General features: G+C 48.7%; 1 protein-coding gene across 2 annotated transcripts in view; it reads right to left on the bottom strand.

The window, feature by feature from the left end:
* The window catches only part of TTC21A (tetratricopeptide repeat domain 21A), a 31873-nt gene that overhangs the window by 4056 nt on the left and 6607 nt on the right, over positions 1-21210 (bottom strand). For both annotated transcript variants that reach the window (XM_072726499.1, XM_072726500.1), the window contains exons 6-20: positions 20929-21086; positions 18024-18108; positions 16618-16716; positions 15437-15629; positions 12353-12450; positions 11985-12185; positions 11145-11274; positions 9298-9455; positions 8853-9068; positions 4360-4598; positions 3518-3590; positions 3286-3396; positions 2760-2898; positions 2472-2575; positions 850-1038 (exon numbers count right to left, since the gene is read on the bottom strand). In XM_072726499.1, the coding sequence (XP_072582600.1) occupies positions 850-1038; positions 2472-2575; positions 2760-2898; positions 3286-3396; positions 3518-3590; positions 4360-4598; positions 8853-9068; positions 9298-9455; positions 11145-11274; positions 11985-12185; positions 12353-12450; positions 15437-15629; positions 16618-16716; positions 18024-18108; positions 20929-21086 (2193 nt within the window). The remainder of the gene's footprint in view (positions 1-849; positions 1039-2471; positions 2576-2759; positions 2899-3285; positions 3397-3517; positions 3591-4359; positions 4599-8852; positions 9069-9297; positions 9456-11144; positions 11275-11984; positions 12186-12352; positions 12451-15436; positions 15630-16617; positions 16717-18023; positions 18109-20928; positions 21087-21210) is intronic.

The raw sequence follows: 21210 nt of genomic DNA, 5'->3' as shown, positions 1-21210 counted from the left end.
ACTCAGATTGCTGTCTCACTCTTTCATAATCTATTTCTATTAGTTCTTCCTTCAGAATATGTCTCTAGCCAGCCCCTTTCCCCCACCAATATTACAATCATACCATGTGTTTTACTAACTAACCTCTGAAGCTTGGGGTCTGGGTCACTCGCACTTACCCTTCGGTTTGGCTCTGACCTAACCTCCTCTGGGCCAACTTCTGAGCCCCAGACTCTGGGGCAGGTACCTATATTCTGAGTTCCCACAGTGGGCAGGCCCACATGTGGGCATGGAGCATGGAGAACTGGAATCACAAATGTGCTCATCTGTCCCCCTGCCTGAGGCAGTCTAGGGGCAAGGGCAGGTCTTGGCCCACGGTCTCTGAGGCCTAGCACTGTGCCTGGCACATATGAGACATCTGTTAAGTGAGTGCATGTTGAATGAATGAATTGAATGAATGAATGGCTCTGCCACTAAGCTCTTCTTGCGCTCTCCTAGTGTAGGCTCCAGCCACCATCGCCTCATCTGGGTCATGCCACCCTTACGACTCTAAATCTCCTTGGGGAGACTGTCGCCTGGCAGTCACAGCTCTGTGGCCCCACCTCACAGGGGCCCTGAAAATGCCAAACTGACATGACTTTCGGCAGCGTCTTCCCCACTCCACCTCCCACAAGTCACTTTTGCAAGTGAAGCTTTCCAGCCTTGTCCAAGGGCTGTGATGGCTGAGGGCCCGGGGGTCAGCTGGAGCAGGCTCCCCACACCGGGGGTCCTAGGGCCCTACATCTGCAGCTCCTCAGTGAGGTACAGGGAAGGACCTGGCCTCTGCCCTTGTCAGGGGACTCTGTAAGGCTCTGGCTCGGAGGACCCCACCTTATTGTCAATGGGCGAGTAGACGAGGGCATCCTTGTAGGACTGCACTGCCTTGGCAAACTGCTTCTCTGCCAGATAGTACTCCCCAAATTGGACACAGATGGAGGCTGCCAGTTGCTTCTGGGAGGGGATCATCTCTGGCTGCTCCAGTGGAACACGCTTCAGTATCCGAGACTGGAGGTCCATGGCCTTGGGAAACCAATAAACTCGGGATCAGAAACTCAGAGCCCAATGTGCTAGGCCTCAGGCCAATTGACAAAAAATCTCTACTTTTTGGACCCATGGCCGGGTCAGCAGATTATCAGAAAGGGCATCTCAAGTGCCCTTGAACCAATCTGGGTCACTCCAGACAGGCCAGGCCACTGCTATGTACCCAAGAGGCAAGCTGGCTCTGCCTCTGGGGCAGGAGTAGAAACAAAGGCACCCAAACAAAAACCCTATTGTACTGTACTTGTTTCCCTTTTTCCATCATGCCCTGATACTTACCGTGTCTAATTTGCTCTGGCGGTCCTAAAGGTAGAACATGCACACAGTAGGTGCTCAGAGCAGGCTGGATTTTAAGAGATGCATTTGTTCTGAATACTGCCCCACTGGGAGTTTGAGGCAGCCTCCGCACATATTTTCCACAGCATAAAATGATCAAGTGAGTAACCAGGGAGCACGGGAACAAGAGGAATTGATGATGCCACGGTTAAGTTTTGGGCTTTCTGAATGGGAATCCAGTGGAAACCAAAGGAATAAATCATCTCGAGCAGTCAGACAGTGGGCTTTCCTGCTATTACTGAGGAATGCCCGCACCACCCCCCCCCCTGCCCCGAACAAGTGGCAGGCCACACCCTTGCTAGAAAGAACAAGGAAGGTATGGGTAAGAATGGCCAGGAAGTGCCCCATCGAGGCAGCTTAATGGGGAAAGAGCTTCTTCGGCCAGAGCAGGTCAGACCTGGTTCAAATCTCAGCTCCGCCACTTACTAAGAGTGTGACTTTGGGCACATTTTTTAACCTCCTGGAGCCTTATCTGTGAAATAGAAATGTCACAGTGCTTCCCTCAGATGGCTACGGTGAGAATTAATAAGAAAGCAAAAAGCCTAATACAGCACTACCGTAGAGCATCCAATGCTCGGGAGCTACTGGCTTTATCCAGTATTGTCACCACAGCATCCTTGTGGACAAGGGCACCTTCTTATGCCCTGCCTTCTCCAGCCTAGCCCAGCCAGGCAGCCTTAGGGCACTTTGGTGGATCATCAAAGAAGAGCGCAGTGCAGGAATAAATGGAAGGCAGAGGTCTGAGGTAACCCAGGTCCTCTTTTGAGTGCCAGCCCTGGAGCCTTCCAGACCTGCAGTCCTCGCCCTCCCTTTTATTTATTTATTTTTTTAATTTTTATTTATTTACGATAGTCACACAGAGAGAGAGAGAGATGCAGAGACACAGGCAGAGGGAGAAGCAGGCTCCATGCACCGGGAGCCCGACATGGGATTCGATCCCGGGTCTCCAGGATGGCGCCCTGGGCCAAAGGCAGGCGCTAAACCGCTGCGCCACCCAGGGATCCCTCGCCCTCCCTTTTATAGCTCCCGTCAGGAAATGGCAGATAAAGAGCTGGAGTCTGTTGTCTCTTGTCAATTACCTTGTTCAAAGTTTCCATCACATCTTCTTTTTTATGACTCTTATAAACCTTTGCCAGCAAGAGCAAGTACTTGACATCGTTCATCATGGATGGGATGTCTTTGACTGCAAAATGGAAACTCAAATAAATCAGTGTTCTGGAGCCCCTGGGAAGCTGGGGATGGGCGAGGGAGGGAGGGGCCTGGGCTCAGGACCCCTGCATCATTCTATCATTCTGCAGGAGAAGAGAGTGCAGGTGTGGGGACGGGGGCCAGTATGCTGGGGAAGTGACTTTAGGACGTGACCTCACCAGAGTCATGTTCCAGTGCCTGTTTCAAAACTTTTTCTGCCTTGTTGAACTTCTTTAACTTCAGGAGCAATTCAGCCAGACTACAGCACAGAAAGTCCTGCCCACTGATCTTCTGGGCAGCCTCATAATAATTAATTGCCTTTAGGTGAACAAGAAATGTGGCATTGGGTCTGGTTCTACCTTGGAAGGGCCTCATGCTGTGTTCCCCACAGCGGCCGGCCACCACACCTGCGTGTCCCTCCAGGACACAGAAGCCTGAGATGAAAAGGCCCTCCCAGCTGGCAGGGAGCTCAAGCTGAGCAGGTGTGTGTGTGTATGTGTGTGTGTGTGTGTGTGTGTGGCAAGGGTAGGGCTGAGGGGGTGGGGGGGGTGGAGGTGAGTGGCTTCAGAATTCTCTCCTTGGTACCTCATTCAGCAGGGAGCTAGGGTGGAAATGCAGCTCCCATCCAGACCCTCTCACCCACACACCCTCCTCTCTTCCCTGCTAGGCTGCCCCCCCCCCCACCCCATCCCAACCTTGCCTGACCTTGGTGTACTGGTGGGTCTTCACATAGGCTTGCCCAATCCTGCTGACCAGGGAAGCATCATGTGGGTTCTTTCTATAGGCCTCGTCATAAACTTCCAGGGCCTTCTCAGGCTGGTGGGGAAAGTGTCCAGAGGTTTCTCTCTCTCTCTCTCTCTCTCTCTCTCTCTCTCTGCTCCCACTGGAGACATGAGATTGAGGGGCTGCTTGGCAAGGCCATGAAGCTTTCACTCACCTCCTGAATGTTCATGAAAGCATCACCCAGTAGCAGGCTGGTGTGGGGACCAGGCAGATGTTCACAGAGCTCCCTGCAAAAGTAACCAAAAACTTAGCTCAGACCTATGCATCCTTCATGTTTCTGAACCCATATCCTTCTCTTCTTTCCCACTAATTCATTCATCCATTCATTCCTTTATCACTCAATAGTTATTGGAATCCCACTGTGCATGAGGCACTGGGCTAGCTACCTTAGTCTAGGCGCTCATCTGTTTTCTGGAGCATGCCAGAGCTTCTGCCCTTCCCTCTGGCCTCCACTTCTAACACTGTAGACTTCTCTGCATACGCAGGCATCCTGCTTTTTCTAAAACTCCAATCTGACCACGTCACTCCACTCTATTGGTTTCCCACTGCTCTTGGCTTCGCCTCCTTCACCCTGGCCCACCAGCACTGCATCCCACTGGGATTGCCTAGACAGAGTTTGTTTGAGGGAGGGGCTGGGAAGATATTTTTGAGGCCTCGATGTCAAATCGTAAAGACAGGGCTTCTAATCCCAGCTCTTCAGCATCCTGCTCCTCACATTGGCCACATCAAGGCACTAGACATTTCTTCAAGGAGAGGCAGATTCAGGGGCCAGGGCAGGAGTGCAAATGAGAGGCCACACAGGACAGGCAAGCAGGACAGATTCAGTTCTCTGTCTTCAGAACTCAGCAATGAGCTGGCCTGATTAACTTATCACATACACAGTTGGAGGATGTGGCCTGGAGGTCCAGGTGGAAAAAACACAACCTTCAGGGAGGAAATACTCCCTAAAACACTGCTGGAAATGGAGCTGTCAGGGGGTCACCGCCTGGGGCTTACCGGTAGCAGCTGATGTAGAGCCGGGTGTCTTTGCGGGTCTGCAGGTAGATATTGGCCATCTTCTCCTTGGCTTCCGTGTACCAGGGCTGCTTGGGTGTGATGTTCCTCAGCATGCTCAGTGCCATGTCCACGTTCCCCTTGCTCAGGGCCAAGTCCACGTTGGCAATGGTGATGCGGATCTCCTCTGGTGTGCCACTGAACTCATTGATGGCATCCTGCATGACCTTGGTGGCCTCGTGCTAGGACACAGGAACCCAAAAGACCTGTTAGCTGTCACAACAGGTGGCCTGACGACCCTTGGAACCTCTTGGAGGGGACTTAAAGTGATCCCTTTTCCCACTTCTGCCCCCAGAGAGAAATGGAACACACACACAGCCAGAAGTAGTCCTGCTACATGGAAGCCAAGGATAGGATGGCTCACATTCACCTGCGGAGAGGCTCCAATGGCAGAAAGGAGAGCCCTTCAATGCCCACAACCACTGTTCCTGGGAGGGGGGCGGAGGAGGGACAGGTACCCAGATAGCTGGGGGTACAGAAACCCTCAACAGCAAGAACTGGCCTATTCCTTAGCATCTCAATGTCTGTTGGTGATTCCTTCCTGTTGGAGACCTATGGACACATCTCCTTGTACTTTCCTGCTTTTGATCAAAGATATGCTTATTTATCTATTTAAAGATTTTATTTATTTGAGAGAGCGAGTGCACACGCATGTGCGTGCATGTGCTTGTCCAGGAACAAGGGGCGGGGCAGAGGGAGGAAGAAGCTGGCACTGAGCTGAGGCTTGAGATCATGACCTGAGCCGAAGGCAGGCATTTAACCGACTGAGCCACCCAGGTACCCTGAAGGTTAATATTACAGTATTTGGCACATAAAAGTCTATTTGGATTATTTTTTTCATTATATTTGTACCCTAGATTATTTTAACAAAGTTATTCTCTTTCCCCATTTTGGTGTTTTTTTGACTTGGATCCAGCCTTACCAAATGTTTCTTCCTCAACCTCTGCTTTGTTTGCTTGGTATGTTTGTATCATCTTTTTACTTTCATTCTGGGTCCTTTGGTGTTTGAAACCTAGACAGTAGGGGTTCCTTTTGTTGTTGGTTTAAGTCACTCTTATTCTTTTATGTAATAGGCACATTATTTCATTTACAATTTTATTAATACAGATTCTCGGGTTTTCTGCCGACTTGTTTTTCCATTTTTTTCTTGTTGTTTTCATTTGTATATGCTGCTGTGTTTGGCTTTATTTCTGCCCTTATGTGTGGTCCTGCTTTCTTAACTCTTGATTAATGTGGTGGAAATCGTCTAAGTTCTAGCAAGAATCATCTATCAAGAAACATTTTTGGTAAAAATTTTTTTTCACTCTATAAAGATGGAAAAAATTGGCTGCTTATAGTAACCCCACCTTCCCTTCACAGCCTCCTCCCTGAATTTTTTATGGGATACTATTTTTATTTTGACTTTAATAATACTTTTTATTTGAAGAACTTAGCAATTATGCTGGCTTTGAGTTGAAACGACTATAATTATTTCAATATAATTATATTTATATTTATTTAGGTTAGTTCTGTGTCCTTTTAGAGCTTAAATTTTTTTCCCACTTATAAAAACTTTATTTTGTGTTTTGGTTGTCTGGATTATATCGACAAGTAGGTTTTCAAAAAAGTTTAGGGGTGCCTGGGCAGCCAGTTGCTTAAGCATCTGCCTTCAACTCAGGTCATGATCCTGGGGTCCTGGGATAGAGCCCCACATTGGGCCCCCTCCTCAGCGGAGAGTCTGCTTCTCCCTCTCCCTCTGCCTCTCCCCCCTGCTTGTGCTCTCTCTCTCTCAAATAAATAAAACCTTAAAAAAAAAGCTTAATTAACATCATAATTCTGGAGTTATTCAATTTTTTGGAGTATCCTTTATTTATTTTTTAAGATTTTATTTATTCATGAGAAACACAGAGAGAGAGGCAGAGACTTAGAGGGAGAAGCAGTCTCCATGCAGGGAGAAGCTTAATCACTGAGCCACCCAGGTGTCCCTAGGGTATCCTTTATTGCTTTCATATATGAAAGATACCCTGGGAGACATCCCTCCCCCATCAACATCGTATAAATACTGTTGTTGTCTTCCTGAATTTAGTATTGTTGAGTAAAAGTCTGAGGCCAATGTTATTTTCTTTCTCACAGCAGCTAATATCCTGCTTACTCAGATGCTTGTTGGAACTTTCAATGACATTATGAATCCTTGATCCCCATAACTTAATTAGGATATTACTATTAGGAATTTCTCAGTCTTAATATTTTACTGCTATTTCTCCAGCACAGAGTGCCTTTGCATGTCACTGATTTGTTCTTCCCCAAAGGAATAGTTCTCTTGGTGTGTCTCTGACATGTCCTCTGTTCCATTTCTTCTCTCCTGCAGGAACACTGATTTTGCTCTGCTGGCTATCTGCTGTCTCTCCCTTTCTTATCCGTCATCCTCTCAAATCACTTCAATGACTTTCTCAACCTTTTCCTCCATCAGAGAGCCTCAGTGAGGGTTCAGCCACTTTTTATTTTTAATTATGGGACTAAGGGAATCACTGCTTTCTGTGCTTAATTTCTTTAATTCCTAGCTGAACTGCTTTGTGGATCTCTGGTGCTCTGCTTTGAGCTGGTTTTACAAGATTCTGTGTTCTTTTTATTTTGAGTGCAGAAAAGTTGTTTTGTTTTGTTTTTTTTTTAATACATTTTTTAAAGATTTTATTTATTTATTCATAGAGACGCAGGCAGAGAAGCAGGCAGAGGGAGAAGCAGGCTCCATGCAGGGAGCCCGATGTGGGACTCGATCCCGGGTCTCCAGGATCACACCCCGGGCTGCAGGCAGCACTAAACCGCTGCGCCACGGGGGCTGCCCAGAAAGTTGTTTTGTTTTGATTACTTCTTCTATTTTGTATAGTACTCTTTCTCCCAAAGTTGTCTTTGGATTTTGTTTCTTCTCTCCTTCCCTTCTGCCTTTCCTTCCTACCTTCCTTCATTCCTTCCTGTCCTTCCTTCCCTCCTCCCTCGCTTCCCTCCTTCCCACCACCTTGTTGGACTCCTTCTGATCACCACTCATTCTCAAGTGAGATTTTCATTTCCTTTACTCAGGAACTAGGCTGGGGAGGGAGAGGGCGTATGGAGCACAGCTGTACTAGAAGCATGTTTCCCCTGGGCTTTCTGTGGGTCTTCCCTTTTGGGGTAGACTTTGTGAGAAGCTGGGGTTGGGGTGGAACCCCTGGCTCACAGGTAAGGCCACAGTTTGCAGATCTGTTATCCTAGCAAAGCAAGGGGCAGAATTGATTTTCCAGTTATTTCCCTCCTTACTTTCCTCTGGCAATGTCTCCTAGAAAGGAGTCCAGACAGAGAGAAGCAAGGAGGCATTTTAGCAGAGTTCTTGTTCATTGGCTCTGCCCTTCCAAAAGTGGAATACCCTTTCCTGGCTTGACCACATCTCCAGTTCAGAAATTTCAAGCAAATGCAGGAATCAGGCCTCCACTCACAGCACCCAGCTTCCTCCCCTCCCCCCATGGTAAGTTCTGAAAGACAGGGACCTTGCTGGTTGCTCTCCTCTACACCCCCCTACCCCTGCTGCCACATGGCGCCTGGCATGTAGCTGGCCCTCAATCACCAGCTGAATAAATGGCCAACTGAATCAACTATTCTGGGATGTGGCTCTTCCCTAATTTTGTTATAGATGGAGATTCCTTCTCCACTTTTAGTTCTTGTGTTCCTCTTGGCAGATTTAAAGGAGGAAAGTACAACAAGCAGGCTTCCACATTCCCATCTTTGCCCAGAAGGCAATTTTTAACTTTAAGGAGAAAGGACCTCATGGGCTGTTCCTTCTCCATGGCAGGATCATCACAGGCAGCCAGATGCCCCAGGACTGCTGGATCACAGAGATGGTCCTGGAGCTATGCTGACAAACCCCTTTCTGGTGAGCAGGTGAGTGAGTGAGGACAGTGAGGATAGAAGGGAGCATGTGGGGCCAGCTCCGCCCCCACCCCTGCCTTACCCCTGCCTCTGTGCTCTCCACTGTTCTTTTACAGCAGCTTCTGTCTTTGCCTTGACAGACCTTCCAAGGCCCCAGGGCTGCCTCATACAGTTGAGCAAACTGTATAGCCCCTCCAAGGGACACAATACGTAAAGATTGTGGTGTGATGATACCGTCCATTGGAGCTGTGCAGTGCCCACTCTGCACAACCACCTGTGGCTCCCCTGATGGGTCTCTGGGCTCTGCCTTTATGAAATCCTCCTGGGGACAGTGAGGTAGGCAGGGGACAGATCACGCAGGACTCAGTAGGGTTTGGACTTTATCTTGAAGGCAGTGGGAGCCACTGAAGCTTTAGGCAGGGGGAAGATGTGCTCCCAGATGAATAACAGCTCAAATAATAGCACAAACAAACATCACCCAGAATTCAAAGAGCCTGGTGTGATTACCCTGGACCTCCAAATGCCCCAATCCCAAGGGAAGAGAGCATGGAATTTCTTACCAGCTCCCCATTCATCCGGAGGGCATCCACCAGTTCCAGTAAGATGGATACCCGCTCGCTGGGCTGTACAGAGGGCCCACGGAACTTCTTGCCTTCTTCCATCTTCCGAGTTGGTAGTTTTATGATCATTTTCAGTGTCTTTATGGCTTCTGGATGGTCTCCAGACTTGTTGAGGGCCCTGGCCTTGATGAAGTGGTACATGGGGTGGTCTCGCACCTAGAGGAGCACAGTGCAGCACGGGACTCCAGTGCACTCTGCTGCTACTCACCACACCCAGACTGGAGGAAGCTACAGAAGCCCACTGAGCCTACATTTGCCTTTGGCCAGCAGAAGGGTCTGAGGGATGGAGGGAGTTCCTGGGGCTACTCTCCCAGCGGCAAGTAGGGGCTGCAGCTAGCTGAGCTTCAAGGTACTGAGTGGGCGACTGGGCAAAGAGGACCCCCACCTGGAAGTTGTGGCTGACGCCCAGCTCTAAGCAGTGGGAACACATGGCAAAATTGCCCTGCGCCAGGTAGATGTGGGACATGAGGAGGTGGGCATCCACGGAGGTGGGGTCCAGCTCCAGGCAACGCTGCAGGGTACTCTGGGCATTCTCTAACTCTCCTAGAAATGATAAACAGGCCTCTACATCCAGGGATCCCTGGGAACTCCCAGGACCCAGTACATAAAGGCAGAATGAAGTTTATATGTCCAGTTACCGGGAAATACCCAAGTCAGCCATTTTACCTGAGTCTGTTCTGTTTCACTCAGAGGTCTCTTCTTTTTTTTTTTTTTTTTTCCAGAGGTCTCTTCTTAAAATTAGAACTCCAGTTTTTGCCTTGATGCAGACAAAAGCCAGGAAACTCAAACCATGGTGTAACCCTTCCTTTCTCTCTGTAACCCTCAGGGAGATGGCTAAGTCACATCACTGCTCTATTTGGAAGCTCGGGGGAACACTTAAGTCTTGATTCCCACACCTCATAGCAGAACAAAACCTAACAATAATAGCAACTATAATAGCCCTGACTTATGAAGCACCTGCTCTAGGCCCAGTACATACAAAGCACTTTTAGAAAGGCTGGTTTAATATTTGCCCAGCCCTACAAGGTTGGCAGTATTATCTGTGTCTTTTAATTGTAGGACTAGAACCCAGTGATGTTAAGGCACTCAGCTTACAAGGGACAAAGTTAGCATTTAAATCCAGGGCCATTGGTTCCTGAGGCTGAGCTCTGAACGCCTTGGCAATATGGGGATAAGGAGTCTTCCTGCAGCCAGGCTGGTGGCAGCCCAAGGCTGGGGAACACTGAGCTGGTAGAAGAGTCCTTCTTACTCTGCATTCAGGCCTTTTGACAGCTCCTGCTCAGAGTCCGTAAGCTGGCGAGCGGGGAGCACCTGTTTCTGGATCCCAAACTCCCTGCTCCTCCTTGTGTGCTGCAGAAATGTGAAGATGTCACTATGGCAACCTAAGCAGCTGGAGACCTGGCTTTGGCCCTAGACTTGCTTGCTGGCAGGTGCTAGCACCCCTGGGGGAGTGCTCCTGCCCTTGCCTTGTACCCAGGAGCTCTGGAAACTGTGGGTAAGGATGAAGATGGGGGAGGTCTCTGCACAGTGTGACCCACACAAGGCAGTGCCAGAGGCTAGATGCATGCCGCGGCATTTGGGATTCTTCGGAAGCCCCCAGCACACCAGAGATTGGCCTGTCTTCCAGATGGATGGGAGTACAAGACCATAGGGGGAAAGCACTCAGAGAGGACAATAAGGCTCCCACGGAGATTTCTCCCACTTTCTCTCTTTCTCTAGGACCTGAGCCTTGAGATGGAAGAAGCTAGAAGGATATTGCTCAGGCTATCCTGAGGCTCTGAAAGCTGAAAGCTACAGCGTCTATCCTCCCCATGAGGCCCTCTTTTAAAAACTGCAACACTGCCATCCCATCCCTTCCCCTGCTTTAGTTTTCTCCATGGCATTATTGTGTCTTAGCAAGCAACACAATGTGCTTATTTGATATGTTAACTATTTCCACTTACTAGAATGCAAACCTCATGAGGGAATCTCTGCTTGTTTAGAGGACTAGTCGATCCCAGTGTCTGCATGACCCCTGTGTATAATGGAAGTTCAGAGACTGTGACCTGGCTCAGAGCATGGAAGCCAACAGCAGCAGGCCAGGTGGGAGAGACCCCTGCTGAGGAGGGAGGTCAGACCGGTTTCAGGGGAGTGTAGGCCAGAGATGGGTGTGTATGTATGCCTGTGAGACATCCCAGGCAGGCGGCCTGTGGATGCTAGCCCGGGGCCGTGTATTCAGATGAACAGGCTCACCTGAGAGGTACTTGACCTGAGCCATCACATACAGGGGGTCGATCAGGGCTGGCGCTGCTTTGACTACAGGATTCAGGATCACAGTGACTTGTTTGAGAAGCTGAGACACGATCTGGCCTGGCGACCGGGGCTGTAGGAACATGGGGCCTGGCTGTATGGTTTGTCCCATTGCAGACAGACTCCTAAAGCTCTTAGAAAACACTGTTTCAGTGAAGGAATTTTACTTTATTCCACATGTTTATTATCATCCACTCTGAGCCATCAAGTGCTAGAGTGTAGGCTCCAGAGAATGGGGCCTTGGCTTTGCTCACCCTTGTACCCCCCAGTACCTAACATGGTGTCAGGCGCACGGCCGTGAACTTAATATTTGTAGAGTGACTCATTCCTCTGCACTGGGGGCATATTTCAGGTGTGTGAGATATGACCCTTGCCCATAGGGGGATCTTGACTGGCTGTGAAAACAGGCAAACAAGTAAAGCAGACAAACAAGGAAAGAGTAATATACTCCCTAGAAGACATCTGGAAAAAAAGGAGCCTGATTATTCTCCAGGATAAAGGCAAGGGCATGGGCCAGTGCCCTGCTCCTCGAAGTGTGGTCAGTGGGGCCAGCAGCACCAGCATCATCTGGGAACTTGTTCCAGATGTTCCCCTTCCCCACCTCCCCAACAAAAGAATCAGAATCTGCATTGGAAAGATTTGACTCTCTAGTGATTTGCATGCTGTACCTGCAAGTTTGAAGAATAAAGGGTTCCCCAACCACAGGGGAGCAGAGCAGCCTGGTGGCCAGCCAGGTGGGGTCCCTGCCTCTGTCCAGACCATGGGGCTAGGATGTGCTCTCACCTGCTTGGGGCAGAAGAACAAGTACTCCTTGGCGATGCATACCAGGAAGAGGGGGTCCAGTTTTTCAAAGTACTCACAGCCCAGGGGGAGGCCCTGCATGCTGGAGAAGTGCAGCTCTGCAGCCTCCTTCAGGAGGGCAGTGACCTCCTGCCCCTCCTTGTGCTTCCTGGATGCCAAGAGGGCCTGGAGGAAAACCAGCACCTGTGGGAGGCAGGTCCAGGTCTTGGCACCAACACCGCCAGCTGGGTGGTGGGTGTGGGGGGCGAAGCAGGAGTCTAAGCCATGCTGGTTACTGGATTTTGGAAACTGGGTGGGAGGAGAGAAGGGACACGATCCTGGAGCAAGCCATTCGCCTCAAGAGCTCTGACCTCAGACTTCCCAAGGGACTGCTGCACCTCCTTCAGGAACTCCAGCTGCTGCTGAGCCTCCTCCAGGTGACCGTCCAGGATCTGGCACCAGATGATCCCTGGGAATGGGAGAAAACAAGCATGGACAGCTGGCTCTGACACAGAGCCAGCAGGTCAACAAGCCAAGGAGCACAGATGAGACGATGGAAGGAAGGATGATACATGCTCATGGTTAGGAATTCAAAACAGGAGGCAAGATGGACAGCCATACCTAGCTCCTGCTCGGTTTTACATGTGTCTCTCTCCAGAGGTAGCCACTATTAACAACTTGCGGTCCCTTCCTAATCATTCATTCGTTGGCGATGTGTACACATCTAAGGTATACAGATCAGTTTATACACATCCACCTGGTTCTCTTTAATGACAACAGAATATTCCACTGTGGATGGGACATTGTATTTGATGACTGCCCCACTGAAGGGCACCTCATCTCACATTTGGTTTGCTCTTGATGTTTAAATGTTGCAGTGCCAGGGTAAACATATTTCCGTGTTCTAATTCCTGAAGTTGAGTTGATGGGTCAAAGGGCGTGTATAACTAAAATGGTGATAGATAAGGCCACTTGTCCTCCAGAAATGTTTCAATTAATATTACTGCCAAGAACTTGAAAGTGGCCTTTCCCCACAACCTCGCCAGACTAAAAAATGAATGGTAACTCATTTTAATTCACTCTTTTTTATTGCTAGGGAAAAGGAACATTTTTTTTTCCATATATTGAATGGCCTTTTTCTTTTCTGCTATGAATCTCCTGCACACAGCTTTAGCCTGTTTTTCTTTTATGGTTGTTTTCTTTTTTATATATTAGGATTATTAACCCTTTGTAGCAAAATTTTTCCATTAGTTTGCCATTTTATCTTTTTAGTATTTTTTTTTAAGATTTTATTTATTTATTCATGAGAGACACAGAGAGAGAGAGAGAGACAGAGGCAGAGACACAGGCAGAAGAAGTAGGCTCCCTCTGGGGAGCCTGATGCAGCACTCCGTCCCAGGACCCCAGGATCATGCCCTGAGCTGAAGGCAGATGCTCAACCACTGAGCCACCCAGGCACCCTACCTCTTCAGCATTTTTCAGTGTCTTTTGCCATCTATTAGTTTTAAGTTTTTACGTAGTCCAATAGGTAAGACATTTTCCTTTCCGATTTCTTAGTTTCCCTCAGGAAGCCCAAGTCTGATTGAATTTTTTGTTTTAAGTATTTAATTCATCTGGAATTTATTTTTTTTTTTAAGATTTAATTTATTTATTCATGAGAGACACAGAGAGAGGCAGAGACACAGGCAGAGGGAGAAGCAGGCTCCATGCAAGGAGCCCAATGCGGGACTCGATCCCAGGACTCTGGGATCACGCCCTGGGCTAAAGGCAGATGCTCAACCACTGAGCCACCCAGATGCCCCTGGAATTTATTTTTAAACTACTCTTTACCCACCTCCTCCCAACATGGAGTTTGAACTCACAACCTCAAGATCCAGAGTCATGTGCTCTATCAACTGAGCTAGCCAGGTGTCCTTGGAGTATTGAGTACGGTGTGAGATGGGAACTTCCCTTTACTTTTTTCATACCAGATAGTCAGATGTCCAACCACGAATTATTGAAACCTACCACAATATTGGTTTGAAATGTCACCTTCGAAAGACCTGTTTCCATGCCAGTGATGGGCTTCTTTATTCCATGTTGGCTTCAAGCTGACATTACTACTGTTGTTTCGTAATGTGTTTTGAATTTGGGAAGACAAATCCATCTATTCTTATTATTCATCCTTTAAAGATATTTCCTGGTCATTTCAGTGTATTTATTCCTGATTGTCTTCTAATTACCATCTTGGTTTTCACTTATATCCATCCCACTATTTGGCTCCTCTGTGGAATATTTTACTTTGCAATCACATTTTTAATTTTCAGTAGCTTTTTTGTTCCCTAGAACCTTTTTCACAGTAGCCTGTTCTTTACTTATTGACTGACCTCAGGGCCCTTGCAAACACTGGAGGGGTTTTAGTGGGGGAGGGGAAGGGTTCCTGTATACAGCTTTACCTTTTCTCCTCAGAGGGCCATGGCTTTGCTGCTCTACCTGGCCCCTCTTTCAAACTATTTGCAGATTTACTAACGGACTAGACTGATGAATATTAGCAGCTAGGGCAGATTTCCCAAATTGTTAAGGTCACTGATTTTCCCAGGCAGGTCAGATAAGAGGGGCACTCCAGGGACGCCAGGGTGGCTCAGCAGTTGAGCATCTGCCTTCTGCCCAGGGCATGATCCTGGAGTCCTGGGATCGAGTCCCATATCAGGCTCCCCACAGAGAGCCTGCTTCTCCCTCTGCCTAAGTCTCTGCTTCTCTCTGTGTCTCTCATGAATAAATAAATAAAATCTTAAAGAAAAAACAAAAAAAACAAAAAAAAACGGGAGGAACTCCAGGACACACCTGAGAGGGCTGGCCTGGGCTGGTGTGTGGGAAGGGCATTCTGGCCAATGGCTTTCCCTTCTGGCTGACGGGCTAGGGGTCTCCCCTGACTGTGGAAGTGGGGAAGGACTGAGCCAGGTGGGGGAATGTCTTACGGGATGTGGATTGCCTGGGAAGCAGCAAGTCTTTTTGTCCTTCCTGTCCCTGGTGGCAGTGGGAAGCATCAGGGGCTTGGTTCTGCTCCCTCCGGCCCCACCCCTCCTTAAGGGCCTCCTTGATTCCATTCTCTGGTTGTCAATAATCCAACCATTATTTCGCTGACTGCCCCATGGCATGTTTTGCTCCCAGCCTCCATTGACACTGAGCTTGGTTTTGTTTTGTTTTTGTTTTTTTTCTCTTTTCAACCTTTGTTTTTCCTGGAGCTTTCTGGGAGAAAACGGGTCTACTCATTTCTTTAGCTGTTGCTTCTCTACCTATGTTGGCGTATAGGTTTCCATTTATATGTTGTGGAAAGGCGCCCCATCATACAGTGTATGCCCACACTCACACAGCCTCTAGGAAGAATGCTTCCCTCTCTTCTGGATCCATGGAGGCTACCCTGCTACCTGCCTTCCTGCGCCTCCCACTCCCCACCCTGCCCAACCTGCATGGACCTGTCAAGGCAGCCACACTGTTCACGTCCAATTTCATGGCCTCCGAGTACCACAAAGATGCCTCCTTCACTTGGTCCTGCAGGATGAAGAGGTAGCCCAGCTCTGTGGCCACATGGGCATAGGAGGATGTGGCCATGAATGTGCGCTCGATGAAGCTGCACACTAGCTGTAGAACCGCCTGGTTCCTCCCACACTGCAAGGAACGGGCACATGGAAACAGGGAAACCAGTCAGTCCAACCTGTCTCAACAAGGCTACACCAGAAACAGGGGACACTTTGGTAGGCCTGTTGGGTGCTGCTCAGGAGAGCCTAAGGGATGCCTGTGACCCATAGTCGGGTCTCTGCAGTTGCCCGGCTGCCAAAGAACCTCACACTAACCCCATCTGAGGAACCTGCCTCCAGACACAGGGCCCTCCAAAGGACCCATCTCCTGTTTGGCCACAATAATTGGTCCAAATGACCAATAAGTTTTTCAAAAACTGAAGCTGGTGGAGAGAAGCTGTTTGTCTCCTGCTGATGGGAAGTGGGCCCAAAGGCTGTGAGCAGCCACATCCCCTGCCAGATGTGCAGAACAAGCAGAGAGCATCAGACACGGGTATGTGTTTCTGAGGGAGAGATTGCATCCCAATGGCATTTGACTCCACGGTTCTGGTTCCTAAGGCCCCAGAGCTACCCTAGTTTTTTGCAGCAATTCCTTCTAGTAAATCTTGCTTTGGGGCTGAACGGTCTGGCAGAGACAGATTATTTGGCAAGTTGGTCTGTTTGCTCCTGCCTGATGTCAGAGAGGTCCAGGCAGGCCCACCCTTCCAGGTCACTTCCACAGGGAGATTATAGCAGTTGGGTGCCCCTGCACCCTGAGCCAGAGCTGGGCATTGCTCTGCTGTGTGATAGCCATATGCTGCCCTCTACCCCCAATTAGGGGCCTCCTACTCTAAAAGCACTTCTAGACTCAATTACTCTGATCTTTTACAGCATCTCCAAGCAGCATTTGGGTCTCTAAGCAGCACAGAGCCTATGTGATAGTTATTGGCCAGAGGCAGACAGGGGCTGCTGGGTATGGGCCACCAGTCTGAGAGGCCAAGTTTGAGCCAGGGAGGGGAGGACAGGGTACCCAGGAAGCTTCCAAAAGGGGGGCATAGGGCTTAAGAAGCATATAAGAGACCTGGGAAGAACCTTCTTACCAGCCTGCTAACCACAAGAATTTTTTTAAGATGGAGGCTTGGATTTTGGGGCTCTCTTGTCTCCAGTGCTTTAATCAGATTTCTAACATGATTGGCAGCCTGCAGGGACAAAACAGACAATGTCAAAAGCAATATACAAAAATGGGAATTGGGCAGAGGTTTGCAACCCTGCTGCACATTATCATCCCCTGGGAGATCTTAAAATATCTACACTCAGAAGCCAGCCCCAGAGATTCGGATCCAAGTGGGATGGGGAGATCCCAGGCACCAGCCTTATTTTAAGCCCCACAGGTGGAGCTTTCAGGAACACTGTTCACCCAAGAGCTGGCACTGCCTCTCTGTCTATGGATTTGTGAAGAGAAGCTGCCCTTTCCGACCCCTACCCCCACCCCCACCCCCAGCCAGAAGCCAGCTGTCATGGTGCCCACACATGCCCCCCCAGGCTGGCAGCACACCTGCTGGGCTGGCTCAGGAGCAGATGGTCATAGCGGGGCCCTGGACCTGAGCCTCTGCTCCATGTTGACATGAGTCACCACATTGGTGCCTCTCTGTCACTCCAAAGAATCCTCCCTATGGCCCTGTAAGTCAGTACAACTATCTGAATTTTCCAGTAGACAAAGGGTCAGAAAGGTTAGGTGATTTGCCTGGGGACATTCAGTAAGTCTGACTCCAAAGCCTGCGTTCTTTCCCATGGACTCCTCTGCCCCATTACCCACTAAGAGTGAGGAGTTCTTAGTTCCTGGCTGCAAAGAAGTGCCAGAAGGGAAACCCTGGATGGGGCAGGCCTACTCTGCTCAGTAGATGCAAGCAAATCAGCACTGAGCATCCAGGGCTGGGGAGAAGCATAAATCCTAGGGGTTAGGGTGGGGGGTGAAGGAGAGGTATCAATGCTAACTCTGCCCTGGGGCTAAACCTCAGGCCAGGCCCTAGGAAGGCCCACCCAGGGTGCTGAGGACAGGCCCTCCAGTCCAGTTCCTACCCAGAGATGGCCTGGGCCCCTTGCTGAGGGTTCCTCTCAAATATGGACTGTCCCCCTCATCTCACCCCTGCCCCCACCAAACCCATAGTCTCAGAGCTGGGCAGAAGGAACCAAAAGCTTCCTCTTTGCATCGTGAAACCCTTACAGACTCCTCATCTGCCACTCTTCACAGAGGCAGTGCATTTTTTCAAAAGGCAATGTTGTGGCTGAAAACACAAACTATTCTGGAAAATAAAGACCTGTCTGGGCATTGAAGTCTTCATAAGGAATTCCAGATGTTTCTGTGTTTGAGGACAGGTTTGGGTTTCTTTGGAAAAACTACAGGGCTTAGGAGCAAGTCTGAGGCTAGGCTCTACCTGGCCAATACCTGAGCAATTCCAGCCACTCCTTAAAAAATGGCCCAACTCCTGAGTCTTGAAGAACTTACTGTAGTCATATTTCCTTCTCTTGCAAGCTCATGCACTGCTAGGATTTGGCAGGCATCGATATTACCTTCGTCTTTTTCTAGGATTCTGAAAAAGGAAGAGGAGCCACATGAATTGTGAGTATGCATAGACCAGGCTAGCATGGCACTGCAGCCACTTCTGATTGTCTCCTAATATCCTGTCTCCCTTTCTCCTTTTAATAATGGAACTCCTGGGCAGCCCCGGTGGCACAGCGGTTTAGTGCCGCCTGCAGCCTGGGGTGTGATCCTGGAGACTTGGGATCGAGTTCCATGTCAGGCTTCCTGCATGGAGCCTGCTTCTTCCTCTGCCTGTGTCTCTGCCTCTCTCTCTCTCTCTCTCTGAATAAATAAATAAATAAATCTTTAAAAAAAAAAAAATGGAACTCCTGATCTGGCTGGGCACACAGCTACCCAGCATAAAGACCACATCTCCCAGCCTTCCCCTGCAGCTCAAGTGGCCCTGTGGTTAAGTTCTGGCCAACAGGATGTGAGTGCAAGTGCCCCAGTGATATCCAGCTGTTTCCTTACAGCACATCTCTTCTTTCTTCTCTTACTCCTTTCTGCTGGCTGAAACATGGACCATGTAATCAAAGTCCTAGGAATATAGCACAGTAAGACAGAAGGGTCCTGGGATCCTAACAGAGTTAAGCTGCTATGCCAGTCCTGGACAACCTCCCAGTCTCTTATCTGATAGAGGAATAACCTTTCATGTTATTTAAGTCCATGCATCTGGGGCAATCTGTGACAGAAGCCTATTCATATGCCAACTAACATAGACTTGATCATGGCCCCATGGTCCCAGGGTGGTGGAGAGGTCCTTGATGGGTCATCTGCAGCTATAAGATGGAAAGGGAACCTTGCTTTCCAACATGTGTCATTGTGAAGACATAGTTTCCGGTCATACATACTTTGGGGTTTTCAATATTCTGTTTCTTTATGGGAAACTTCCTATTTTTCAGCCTGGTTAGGGATGGCCCTGCACTTCATAGAGGGTTACTCTAATTAAGACACAAAATCCCAATATGATTGGTTAGGCAGTCAACATTCAAACAGTTCTAATCCTTTATGCTGATTCTGTAGGTACAGGGAAACAAATACATTTGGAAATTAAAAAAAAAATTTTTTTTTTGAAATAACCTATGGACTAAAGAAGAATCAAAATGGATATTAGAAAATTCTTAGAACCAAATGATACTGAAAATATCACATCCAAATGTGTAGATACTGCTAAAATAGTACCTTGAGGGACACGCACAAATCTAAACACATATATTCTAAAAGAAAATTGAGAATAGATGAGCCAGGCATCCCACTCAAGAGTTAGAAAACAAGAGCAGGATAGCCCCACAGGAAGGAGTTGGCAGGAAATCACAAAGAGCAGACATTAACACAGTAGCAAACAGATACGATAGAGACCATCAACAAAACTCAAAGTGGGGTTTTTAAAAAGACTAGTCAATGAAACAAATTACTTTGATGTTGATGAAGGAAATTTAAAGGGAGAAATAAATAATATTAGGGATGGAACAAGAAACACACCTAGAGGGGCACAGATTTAAAAAATAATAGGGGCGAGGTGCCTGGCTGGCTCAGTTGGTAGGGCCTCTGGACTCCTGATCTCAAGGTTAGGAGTTTTAAGTTTTTAAAAATAAAAAACAACAGAGGAAGTTCTGTGAATGCCACTAGCTGCAAAAACCTCCATAAGGGCAGGCATCGGGTGTGGGACTCAGCCCGTTGGCACTAAACACTGTTCCCTGCAGGCAGGGCAGCAGGGCCTTGGGCGAGGGAGGCCACGCACACCGCAGTTGTGGCTGTCAGCCAGGTGCTCCCAGGATCCCGCTGGCCGAAGGCCAAGCCTCCAAAGCAAGCTTTTCACCCAGTTCCTGCCAAGGACACTGGCCAGGTGTCAACTCTGAGACAGAGAAGCGAGGCCTGCACAGGCACCACATGTGGGGGGGCCCCAGTGCACTGAGCAGATCCCAGTTACGTTCATTTGCTCCTGGGTGCCTCTCTCTGGGACTCAAATTCCAGTGATGATCATCAGAGGAATTGCCATCCCTCCACAGGGAAGAGGTCTGTTTGTGTTTTGTTTTGTTTCTGAACTGTGCTGTATACTACCACAACTTAGTCATGATTCGTAGTGAATACTCGTGGTCACTCAGAAAAAAAGTAGTCTGTTAACTCTTTTTAGGGAGAAAGTTAGTAGCACACATTTTAAAATTACTTAATAAAACTAGTGAAAGCATTAGTTTAAGGAGATAAGCTTCAGTTATCTAGAAAATTCCATCCTCAAAAAACCTTCCATCTGACATCCCTCCCTCCAAGTGGTCTTTATTTCTAGAGACAGTGACAATGCTCCAAGGTCACCTGCACTTGGTGTCTGGCTTCCACAGCCCCAGGAGCTCCCCGGCTCTTGCTGTCTGGCTAGAAGTCTTCTCAGTCACCGATGACCTTTTTCCCTGAAGTTTTTATTATGGTGTATCATACCCATAATTTAAAACAATTAAATAATGCAATAGTTCCTTTATGCCCCTCTAACCCCGCTCTTTAGAGGCAACTGCTTGTCAGCCTGTAATCCTGGTTGCTTTGGGTTCCTTGGGTCGCTCCTCTGTCTCTTTCTCCTAAATAACATGCTTATAGCTCTAGATAGGCCTATTTCTTTGTCTATCAGGGGCCATGTCCTCCTGGCCTCCTCCCCATGTGATCGCATCACTCTCTGTACCTCCTCTGTTGCCAATATTTACTTTTATGTCTTGTTGCATCAAACACACAGTGTCTCCCATGTCCCCAGCTTGTAAGATGGGAACATGTTAGCACCCTCGGCTCGCAAAGAAAGGGAAGAAGCAGCGGTGTGGTGTAGTGGTGCCGGTGGACACCTGCCTCTCACCTGTGTCCCATTTCTACTGTCTGCTCCCAGTCCTGCCGTGCCAAGAACAGCTGCATCTTCAGGATCAGGGCAGGCAGGAAGCTCCCTGAGGTGACGGTGATCTGGTTCACCACTTCCAGGGCCCCTGAGTAGTTCTGCTGCATCATTAAGTATGTTGCCTGTTGAAAGCCCAACAGAAGAGCCTCCATCAGTGCCCACAGAGGGAGGTCCAGGGGTGTCAGGGTCTCGACCAGAACAGGAGCAGAGCCTGACATATGTGTGCTGTGGGAATCCCTTGAAGCC

This window comes from Vulpes vulpes, chromosome 11 (genome assembly GCF_048418805.1).
Source record: "Vulpes vulpes isolate BD-2025 chromosome 11, VulVul3, whole genome shotgun sequence".
NCBI classification, from domain to species: Eukaryota; Metazoa; Chordata; class Mammalia; order Carnivora; family Canidae; genus Vulpes; species Vulpes vulpes.
The sequence above is the reverse complement of the archived record's forward strand: the minus strand, read 5'-3'. Positions and strand labels throughout refer to the sequence as shown.